Source organism: Myotis davidii, unplaced genomic scaffold, assembly GCF_000327345.1.
Source record: "Myotis davidii unplaced genomic scaffold, ASM32734v1 scaffold341, whole genome shotgun sequence".
Lineage (NCBI taxonomy): Eukaryota > Metazoa > Chordata > Mammalia > Chiroptera > Vespertilionidae > Myotis > Myotis davidii.
The window spans coordinates 851,413-863,322 of record NW_006291021.1 but is presented as its reverse complement, the minus strand read 5'-3'; the positions used below and the strand labels follow the sequence as shown (position 1 = coordinate 863,322).

Genomic DNA, 11,910 nt, shown 5'->3' with positions numbered 1-11,910 from the left:
TGTTGCTGCAGAAGGAGGTGAAGATAGGGGACACACACAATTGAGCTCAGCATTTCCCGCTGCTGGAAAGATATCATTCCATTCTCATTCTTTTTTTTTCTTCTCAATTGCATATCTTTCTTTTCTTTTCTTTTTTAAAAAGATTTTATTGATTTTTTACAGAGAGAAGAAGGGAGAGGGATAGAGAGTTAGAAACATCGATGCGAGAGAAACATTGATCAGCTGCCTCCTGCATGCCCCCCACTGGTGATGTGCCCGCAACCAAGGTACATGCCCTTGACCGGAATCGAACCTGGGACTCTTCAGTCCACAGGCCGACGCTTTAGTCACTGAGCCAAACTGGTCAGGGCTCATCATTGATGTTTCTCTCTCCCTCTCCCTCTTCCCTTCCTCTCTGAAATCAATAAAAATATATTAAGGAAAAAAAAAAAAAAGACGGTTAGAAAGAGAACCAAGATGGTGTGTAGGTTAAAACTGTACTCGCTGCCTCCCACAACCAAATCAAAATTACAACTAAAATACAGAACAACCATCATTCAGAACCACCTGAAAGATGGCTGAATGGAAGTTCTACAACTAGAGAAGTAAAGAAGAAAGCACATCGAGACTGAAATTCTGCTGACCCCATGTAGAAGACATCAACTCAGCAATGAACACTACCCCTGGAGGAATACTTATGAACCCCATTTGGAAAGACTGTATCTGTAAGATAGAAAAATTCGTAAAAACTTTACTGAGGAAGTGCATTACCTTTTCAGTGGAGTTAAAATGGGAAATCAATGGAATGTAATTTTGTGGTCTTTCCCCTTTCAACAAGGACAGAAGTCTGTTGACCTCGTTCAGAAATACCACAAGCTGACCAAACACCCCAAGTGTGCAGGTCCTTAACTGGAAGAAGACTTGTCAGTTTCTAGTGTGAACTCTTAAAAATACAGTGCCTTAAAGACACAAAGTGTAAAATATTCTTCTAAATTCTCATGAGACAAGGAATGTGAAAACAGGGGATAACTTTTTCATTAAATACTTTTTGTGATGTGATAAGCTGTAGTTCATAAATTATTAAAATAGTTTAGCCCAGAAAAGAAAAGAAAAAAAATGACTGGGTTAGCCAAGAAGTAAGAAAGTCCAACTCTAGCTGAAACCGGTTGGCTCAGTGGATAGAGCGTCGGCCTGCGGACTGAAAGGTCCCAGGTTCGATTCCGGTCAAGGGCATGTACCTGGGTTGCGGGCACATCCCCACTGGGAGATGTGCAGGAGGCGGCTGATCGATGTTTCTGTCTCATCGATGTTTCTGACTCTCTATCTCTCTCCCTTCCTCTCTGTGAAAAATCAATAAAATATATTAAAAAAAAGAAAAAAAGAAAGTCCAACTCTAATGAAGAAAACAAATGGACCAATAAAATCAGACTTGGAAATGACAAAATGCCAGAATTAGTGGACCAAGGATACTAAGCACTTGGTTTAGTTATTCAAAAAGACAAAGGAAGAACTGTGCGTGTCAGGTAATGGACGCTAATTTAAAACCACTCAAAATGAACTTCTGAGATGAAAAATACATTAGATGGGATTAACAACAGACACCGCAGAAGAAAAGATTAGGAAACTTGAATACATAGTAAGGAAATGGAAAAAATAAAGACTGATACGAAAGAAACCGGAGCAATATTGACTGGTAGGGCAATGTGAGGAGTCCTCAAAGGCAAGGAGCTCGGGGGAAAAAAACCAGCAAACAAAATCAACACATCATCAGCAAAGTGCTCCAAACCAGTGAAAATCTTAAAGGCAGCCGGAGGAAGAAAAGTCATATGTGTGTTAAGAATGAAGGTGAGAAGCACAGCCAACTGGTTGGAAACAATGTGAGCCAGAAAGCAGTGGAGCAGCTTTGCCTTCTGGAAGAAAATCAACCAATCTGGAATCCCACACCAATGAAAACAGCTTGCAAAAAAGGTAAGAGAATGACTTGCAGCCCTGGCCGGTGTGGCTCAGTTGGTTAGCATTGTCCCATGCACCAAGAGGTCCCCAGTTTGATTCCCTGGGCCTAGGTTGCAGACTAGTTACCTAGTGGGGGGAGTGCAGGAGGCAGCTGATTATTTCTCTCTCAGCAATGTTTCTCTCTCCTTTCCCCTCTCTCTAAAAAAGTCAATAAACACATACTTTAAAAAAAGAATGACTTGCAGGCATACAAATTCCTCATCGGCAGCCCTGCCCTAAAGAAGTGTTCAAGGAGGGAGGAGAATAATTAACTCGTGGGAACTTGGATAAAAACAAAAAGAAATAAAGAACACTCAAAATTGTGAACACATGAGAAATTAAAAACCCCAAAAACGAGCCAATAATATACTGTGTAGTTTACTAAATAGAAGTAAAATGTATAATGACAACATCACAAAGGCTGAGAGGGGGTAATGGCAGTTGTACGGTACTGGTATAATATCAACAATTTATGCGTGTTTTTTTATTGCTTTCAGAGAGAGGAAGGAAGAGGGAGAGAGAGGTAGAAACATCGATGACAGAGAAAGATCGACTGATCGCCTCCTGCATGCTCCATACTAGGGATCCAGCCTGCAACAGGGTAGGGGGTGGGGGGTGGACAACATGCCCTGACCAGGAATGGAACCAGTGACCTCCTGGTGCATGGGTCAATGCTCAACCCCTGAGCCACTCCAGTTGGGCCAACTAGTTACATATAGAGTCATAGGTAATAAGCCACAAATCATAAAAAATAACCAATGCAAAAGGTGGCAAATAAATAAGGAATAAATGATTCAAGAAAAAAAGAAAACACAGAACCAAATCCGATTTAAAGCCCACTGCACAAATGGTCCCACAGGACATCTGAAGTGAGGGTAAGGCCAACCCTTTTGAAAGTGCAAAGACCCCCTGAGACATAGGAGCCCTGGGTCCTGGCCCTGACACCTCTGATTAAGTGGGTCAACTTGAACAAGCCATCTCTTCTTTCTGTACGTGTTCCCGACTGTGACAAGGGGTGGGGAGAGTGGTCCATGCTCTCTAGGTTCCCTGTCGACCCTGATGTTTGTATTTCCGCTACCCCGATGGAAAAGTGCTGCTCTGTCGGCAGAAGCCCAGAGCACGCCAAACAGGGACAAAGGTGAAAGAAGCCTCTGCTGAAGACACGGTGTCAGTTCTCAGAGCAGAGAAGCTTGGCATTCTTACTTCTCCTGAAGGTCAAGGAGCTGAGCCAATTATGGGGTTATTTGACCTTTCCATTAAACTAATAATCTTTGCAAGGGCATCATTTCCAATGACAGTTAAACCCAAATAAGGGCAGATACCATGAGAAGCTCACATATCCCTGTCTCCCTGCTCCTCCTTCCCCCTTGCACTCTGCCCTGGAGTTTTGCACAGTAGGCTTTGATGAGTTCATCCACATTACAAAGCCTTGTCCCACTACTGGGCTTTCCTTTACCCAGAGCCACAGGCATGCTCAACTCCAATCACTCAGGTCTTGCCCTAAACATGGATTCCTCAGCAAGCTTTGCTGAACCCACACCCCCAAATCTAAATTGGGTCTCTTTACCATATGATTGACACGCTGTAATTTTCCTTAATATACTTATTGAATGTGTTGTGTATGTGTATTCTGTAAATGATTTTTCTACCAGCCTGTAAGATCTATAATGACAGGGACCTTATATCTGTTTGCTTAGGCTTTATAATCAGTACCTGAGTTCAGAAAGAGGTCAACAAAATAAATGAGTAGGTTACAGCTTAATAATTTTCTAAGCCCTTCTGAATGCTTCTTCTGGACCCATACTGCCCAAGTCACTAATGTATTCACCAATACCTAATTGGGTGACATGAATCTGAGCAAAGATATGACTGAGCAGCCAGGATGAGTCAGCCTCAGAAACTCCGCCTAGAATCCCTGCAAGTTCTCAACTCCTCAAGGCACTGTCCCCTACCTTCCCCCTTAGAGGGCCATTTCCCACAGGCATCCTGGAGACCAGGGCAGTCTCTATGGCTTATAAAAAGATTGCTTCATCACCTAATTCCAAAGCAACAGAATCATTTTTATTTTAAAAGTCCTTTAAGCTCCTTGGAAAGTCTTAGAACTGTATTATTTTCCACCTGCTCCCTATTAGCAGCATATTAGGTGATTTATTTGTAAACCACTATCACGTTCTAGTTTTTAAAGTATATACTTAAGATGCTATAAGATATAAAAGCCAACACTTAACTTACTGGTAAGGAAAAAACCCTCGGCATGCCAGCTTTAAATTTTGTATAAGCCAAAAGATATACAGCAGCTTCTTGAAGAGAAGTTAGAAAGAACCACAAGAACATTCAGATTGTAGCTATTTACACAGGTTTTCGGCATAGTGTTCTACATCATCATTATGTTTTGCCTGTTAACCACTCTCAAATAGAAAAAAAAATCCTCAATCAGAAACCAAGTGAGTTTTTCCCCCTTGAGGATTTCCTCCTCCAGCCTTTTCTTAAATTAGAAATGACCCACAATAAAACTACCATGAAGTAGGGTTCTAAACTCTTGAGTATATATTTTTACTAGAGGCTTGGTGCACAAAATTCATGCACTTGGTTGGCGGTGGGGTCCCCTTAGCCTGGCTTGTGCTCTCTCACAGACCTGGAGCCCTCAGGGGATATCAGCAGTCGTGCTGCCGCGGAGGCGGAAGAGGCTCCCACCACCACTGCTGTGCTCACCAGCCATGAGCCAGGCTTCTGGCTGAGCAACGCCCCCTCTGTGGGAGCGCACTGACCACCAGGGGGCAGCTCCTGCGTTGAGTGGCTGCCCCTGGTGGTCAGTGTGCATCATAGCAACCAGCCATTTCACTGTTCGGTCGATTTGCATATTAGCCTTTTTTTTATAGGACTGATTTCAGAAAGGAAGGGAGATATAGAAACACCAATGATGAGAGAGAATCACTGATTGGCTGCCTCCTGCACACCCCCAATTGGGGATTGAGCCCGCAACCTAGGCATGTGCCCTGACCAGGATTGAACTGTGACCTCCTGGTTCATAGGTTGACACTCAACCACTGACCCATGCCAGCGGGGCTTGAGTATATTTTTTAATGCTTAATTGAGGCTGGGTAGCAAGACAGACATAATGGAGAGCATACCTTTCCATACTTGCTGAAAAGGTTCTTCAGATCTGTTGCTCGAGTTGTGGAGGACAGTCCACTGACCCACAAATTCCTACCAGAACTGCTGCTGATACGACCTGGAGCAGGAGAGAGAAGACTATGCTTTGCCATCAGGAATAATAGAAAGTATGACCACTCCTGAAATGTGGCTCTCTCTTAAACCCTAACCACATCCAATTCCAACACTTTTTTCTTTTCAATTTTCACTTTTAATTCAAGAATTTAATTATTGTCAACACCTACGACAGAGATGAAAATCTGGATGGGAAAAACGGAGTTTTCTTACTTGAGGAGTAATCATGTCCAGGTTATTACAAACTGAAATGTTTTTCAATGATCAAATCTCATCCAAGATAGCAGTTTCTATAACTCTTGTTATATTATTCAATGGAGCATAGAGTTGTAATAGGATTCACTGTAAATTCCAGAATGTGGCAATTTCCAGGTCCCTCCCTCCTAAGCCAAGGGATCCATAGGTGGTTCCCCACCATGTAAGTTAAAGCATACCTTTTTCATCTTTAATGACTGGCTTTATATCTTTTTCTTCCTTAAAAGAACTAGAGACAAAAGTTAATATTAATCATGCAGGAAAAAAACAAAAGAGAACTAAATTAAAAATATAATGTGTGCTAAAACTGATACCTACCAGAAAATTAGTCTGAAATAAAATTTTAACAAGACATCCTTGCAAGCTTATATTGGATATTTGGCCCCCCAAAATACAATATCAGATTCTTAAGTCAATTCGATTTAACTGAAGAGAACACTTAGCAATTTAAGAACACAACCATAGTCGGTTGAGAAAAAGAAAAGGAATCCAATCAGCCACTAAAAATACACAAAGAGAAATAAAACACTCTTTAGTGGTAAACTACAATTTCATCAGTCTGGCTGGCCAATTGTAGAAAAACAGCTTATGTGTGTCATTAAACGACCAATGAAAAGGAGATAGCGTCTGGTCTAAAACTGAGAAAAAACAAACCTCATTTTCTGATCAGCGCCCTCACTGGCTGAGGACTCTTTAGGAGCCGGAGGGACTTCATTACAAGCTTCAAAAGCAAACTTCTTCACGTCTTCTTTGCTATCTCTGGGGTCTGGGCTTGAGGCTTCCTGGGGCGCTTCTGCGACCTCCTCGCTAGAGGCTTCTGTGCGCTCTGAGGCTTTACTACTCTGCTCAACTGGCTCCTCTAGCCCTACAGGCTCACAGTCCATCCTCTCGTCACCGCCTGTCTGCTCCACGGGCTCCCTTTTCACTACCGCTAACAGGGTGTCTGCCTCGCTCCACTGAGCTTGTGCTGTTGACTCGCTGGCCAAATCTAAATCACCCTCCTCCGGGTGGCCGCTGCCAAAAAGGTCCTCTTCCTCCGCAAGCTTTCTGTCTGGCCCCACGCTACTTGTATCCTGTGCAAATGGCTGCTCCAGCTCGGAACCTTCTTCTTTTACTGGCTCAGATTTACAAGTTTCCCCCAAAATGTCGAGTATTTTCTCATTTTCTACGGATTTAACAGGAATAGAATGGCACAAGGTTTAATTACCAGGGAAATAAAGCAATCACAAATGTGGAACTGGCACGGCTGCCACACTAACACGAAGAGAACTGCTAGCTACACAGAGATTGGAAAACCCGCGGGTACACATGTTACACTGGTTACACTACCTGCACTCCAACCGACTGCTAGAGTAAGCCGCTACACTACATGAAACAGGCCCCCACCGATTTAAACACCTACAACCACTTGGCTGCTTCTCAACAGTCTTCTTCATGTTTTGTTCAAGTCTGGGTCTTCTGACTTATTTTTCCAATGTCCAAGGTGCTGAAACGAATGCAGTCATCATTCAATGACAGCTCAATTTCCAAATTTCTTTGAATTTCTTTTAACAGAACAGTCCAATAGGAACACCAGAAACTCTTCAGATGGCGAGAGATAACCGCAGTCCATAAGGGAAATAACATGCTGGAAATTTTCATGAAGAAACTCTGTTTCCTCTTCTGGAATCCAGTCACTTCTCAGGTTATAAGTTCCCTGACAATTGCTTTATCCTGCCTTAACTGTATTAATCAAATTGACTGCAGAGAAATATCACAAGATCTGTTTCATGTGTAGAAACACATGGAAGAATCACAAGCAGAAATTATGTAAATGCCACGCTATGTGGTTAGAGAGATGAAATCACTACCTCTCCCCACATACATCTGACCTCTAGAAACCAGAACAGCAGTTCCACAGATCTGGTGATATGAATGGGTTTCCAATCTCTGATCCTTGTACGATCTGGATTGTCCACCATTAAAATCACTTACAACACCATAATACAGCATAAAATATATAGACAGCTTGAAAAAAATGTAGTGAGAAAAACTTTCAAACCATAACTGTTGTGTTTTTCTTATCAGTACCTGGCTCCAAGAGTGGTTCTTCAATATCCTAATTAAAAAAGAAAAGAGAAAATAATGATCAACATAATCTGATGAACAAGAATAGATCCAGAGACAAATGGCAAGGGGGAGAGGGGTTTAGAGAGCAACCAAAGGACTTGTATGCATGCATATTAGCATAACCAATGGACACAGACACTGGGGCAGTGGGGGCTTGCCTGGGGTGAGAATGGCTGGGGGCGGGGGGTCAAGCAGAGAAAAAGGAGACACAAGTAAAACTTTAGACAAGAAATAAAAATAAATAAATAATAAAAAAGAAAAGAGAAAGAAAAGCCACAAGACACTTAAAAATTGGGCAGATCCACTCAAAACAATGCATTCCATTATACAATCACTTTGCCATTTTCTCCCCAGCAAAAGCAGAAAGGCAGTGGTAACATTGAGCCTGCTCAATTCTCCACTCAGAGTCTGACCATCCCAAACCAAGTTTTAAGCTGATCTAATACCTCTGCAGCTGGCAGACTCCCACAGTCAAGGCAGAAGTTACACAGATGGCCACTGCTTTATACATGAAACCAGACTTGAGAAAAAAATGTGTTTCTCCCAACATAAACTATTATTTATAACTAGAACCTGTTAAAACCTTTCCCTGACTTCCCACTGAAAACAAGAACACCTGCCAAATCCTGTCCCCACTCTGGCAGTCAGACCCACCTGCTTCTGCAGCCCCACTGCCTCCCTGCCCTTACCCTGTGTACGCCATTCCTAAAATAAGCCATGTTCCCAAAGTCTTCTGTTCTTTCTTACTGGGCTAACTCCTGACCAATGTCAGACCTTAATTCAAACAGGACTTCCTCCAGGAAGCCTTCTAGGTTGGCCAACTACTTAAACTTCTCCATTACATTCTTTGCTGGTTATTAACCCTGCCCCCACTAGACTGCAAATCCTGAAACTGATCGGTTTGGCTCTCAACCTCTTATCCTTAGCACCCAGCTCAATATCAATCCTCAATGAATCATTTGCACATACACCTACACATTGTTTCCAAATATGGAAAACTAACCACTCATGTAAAGTTTCCAATCATGCAGAAACAGATGTTCACTTACCGAAGGTACTTTGAAGTCCAACGATGAAGCATCCAAAGTGCTCTCAAAGCCTTCCCCGTCTACCTGAAAGATAATGGAAGGTCACTTTGTGGGCTCAGAGCTGTGAATGCCTAGGTCTAGGCCTCACTATGTTCCAGGCAACCCATGTATCTATTTCCTTCAGATATCTACTGCCATCCACAAGTTAATGGTCAGATTATTCAGTTTATTACTTGCCTCCCTGTCCCCACACCTGCTCTAGCACTGGATAACAGCAACATCACTGACAGAGGCTTGCAAACAGTAAGTATTCTGTCAGCATTGCCCAAATGAATGAATGAATTCACTCCCAGGCAGTTTCCACATACTGATGGTCTACATACACCACTCATCCATAGAATTCCCAAAGCAGAACTCAAAACCAGGTACTCCTCCAATTACACTTGGTAGCAACACTTTTAAAATAACAGTAACAGGGAACTTTCTTCTAGAGTGCTGTATTTAACAAACACTTAACTTGACTATTTACTATATCAAAAAACAAAATAAAATAAACAAATTCCACTTATCTTAAAGATTACTAAATTTGAAGGTCTTTTACCTTTCTAAGTGAAATACAAAAATATCCCTTTCCAAATATTTCTTTTATCATTTTATAGGTTTGAACCTTATAACCTGGACACTTCATTAACCAAGAAGTTAGAAACCAAGGACATGCTCTGAAAATAATTAACGTGATACAACAGGATCACGCCTAGAGAGGGAAAATCACTTGCTTAATATTATCCTAGGTTGAGGAGTGATGTTCGGAGTTTGTGGCTTTTGTCCTTGAAGGTTTAAAGTTTAGTCCTTCAAGGGCAGTTGTTTTAGTTTAAAGCTGTAATGCCTTAAGTAAACAACACAACCAAATTAGAATGGCTGGGCATGCCAAGATGGTAAGATTCAAATGACCATTATTTCTAGGATGGCCACCACAAAGAGCTCTATGCCAAAATATTGGGAGAACTTGGGAAGGGGACACTGGTAACAGAATTGAAGCCCTACCCTACACACCAGGACATTAATAGTGATTCCCTTTAACGGAAGGGGTTTTTCTGGGATGACAAATATTTTTTTCACTGTATTTCACCTCTTTTAATATGACCAACTACTCTTTTTTTTTTTTAATATATCTTTATTGATTTCAGAGAGGAAGAGAAAGGCAAAGAGAGATAGAAACATCAATGATGAGAGAGAATCATTGACTGGCTGCCTCCTGCATATCCCCCACTGGGGATAAAGCCTGCAACCCAGGCAAGTGCCCTTGGCTGGGATCGAACCTGGGACCCTTCAGTCTGCAGGCTGATGCTCTATCCACTGAGCCAAACCAGTAAGGGTGACCAACTATTCTTTTGGTTGTTGTTGTTAATCCTGAGAATATTTTGCAATTGATTTTTAGAGAGTGGGAAGTAGGAGGAGGAGAGACACACAATGATTGTTTTCCTCCTGCTCCCACCCCAACCAGGGCCAGGGATTGAGCCTGCAATTGAGGTACGCGCCCTTAACTGGAATTGGGCCTGGGACCCTTCGGTCCCAGGGTTGATGTTCTATCCACTGAGCCAAACCAGCTAGGGCTATTATTATTTTTTGTTGTTAATCCTCACCTAAGGATATTTTCCCACTGATTTTTAGAGAGTGGAAAGGAGGAGGGGGGAGGGAAGGGGTAGGGGGAGAGAGAGAGAGAGAGAGAGAGAGAGAGAGAGAGAGAGAGAAACATCGACGTGAGAGAGACATAACGGTTGCCTGCCTCCCTCATGCACCCCTACTGGAGCCAGGGATTGAGCCTGCAACCAAGATTCATGCCCCCGACTGGAAATGAACCCAGGACTCTTCAGTGGCTGATGCTCCAACCACTGAACCAAACTGGCCAGGGGATGACTATGTCTATTCTCATGCATAGAGTAAACTTTCTAAAACATCTATAAGACTATCTGGATGATGAAGTTATACAGTGTTTTTGTTTTATCTTTCTAGTTTTTTACCTACTTTTTTAAAAGGAAAATACTTTTATTAACTGTGCAACCTTTTATGGCTTATGCTTAGAAAGTGTCTCTCACCCAATTAGAAATAGTCTCCAATACTACAGAAACATTAACTGAGAAGTTATTCATTAATTAATATCTGACCTATGTTGAGTTTAAATGGACAGAATTTACCACCAAGGTTCAGTTCCTAAATTAAATGTTTATGGTGACTGATTTCGCTGCTTGCTATTTAATCAACCAACCCTTAGCATGATCTTGCTCATATAAACAGCACATAAGCACTGGGAGCCTTGGGCCTCCTGCCACATTCCACGTGTCTTAGTGTTACCTACAGCATGTTCTGTGAGCTGAGCTGGAAGCTCACTCAGCTGTGCAGCCACATACTCTTTGCTATCACAAAGGGAATCGAGGATGCTGTCTGTGCCATCATCCCCAAAGTCTGGGGCACTGCTGTTCTCCACTTCAGCTTCTTCTAACACACTAACATCCATCATGCCAATATTCTGCAAGCTCTCCAAACTTGCTTCCACATCCTCCTATAAAGAGGAATGAGAGGTATCAATGACCAGGTAGACCAGGACTCAGCGCTCCTGCTGCTGTCTCCACTGTCATGCCACATACCTGCCCGTCTCTGGAATCCTCTTCTAGGCCATTATCTTCTGTGCCTTCTTCCTCTATCTTCTGTCCTAATTACAGAACAATTGTTCAATCAGATAACACTCAGGTCTAGCCTTATAATTAGTATAGCAGGATGATAGATTTCAATCTTAGAACATGTTACAAGGAAACTAGAAGACGTGCCTGTTTTGTTTTCTGGGTTTTTTTAAAGTATTTTACTAATTAAAAAAAAATTTTTTTATTGATTTCAGAGAGGAGGGGAGAGGAAGAGATAGAAACAAAAATGATGAGAGAGAATCACTGATCGGCTGCCTCCTGCACAACCCACACTGGAGGTCGAGCCCACAATCCAGGCATGTGTTCTGACCGGGAACTGAACCATGATCTCCTGGTTCATAGGTAGACACTCAACCACAGAGCCAGTTCGGCGAAGTGCCTGTTTTAATGTGTGCAATTTTGTCTCCATCGGGATATGAATATCTAGGATTTCTGTAATACTATCAAACAAAAGCATTTGATTTTTAACAAAATACCTACGCGCTTCAAAAAATTTCAAAACCATTCCAAAGTAAAACAAACATCCCAAAAGAAGAGCAAAGGATAACAGGCATTTTACAACAAATATAATTTTAAAAATGTAATATCCATCTAGTAATTAAAGAAATGCAACTTCAAAT

At 42.0% G+C, this 11,910-nt stretch overlaps 1 protein-coding gene across 1 annotated transcript in view; it reads right to left on the bottom strand.

Moving 5' to 3' along the window:
* The window catches only part of SAFB2 (scaffold attachment factor B2), a 42,003-nt gene that overhangs the window by 23,295 nt on the left and 6,798 nt on the right, over positions 1-11,910 (bottom strand). Inside the window, exons 4-10 of the mRNA XM_015564303.1 lie at positions 11,237-11,301; positions 10,948-11,151; positions 8,613-8,675; positions 7,525-7,552; positions 6,109-6,619; positions 5,634-5,683; positions 5,103-5,203 (exon numbers count right to left, since the gene is read on the bottom strand). Coding sequence (XP_015419789.1) covers positions 5,103-5,203; positions 5,634-5,683; positions 6,109-6,619; positions 7,525-7,552; positions 8,613-8,675; positions 10,948-11,151; positions 11,237-11,301 — 1,022 coding nt within the window. The remainder of the gene's footprint in view (positions 1-5,102; positions 5,204-5,633; positions 5,684-6,108; positions 6,620-7,524; positions 7,553-8,612; positions 8,676-10,947; positions 11,152-11,236; positions 11,302-11,910) is intronic.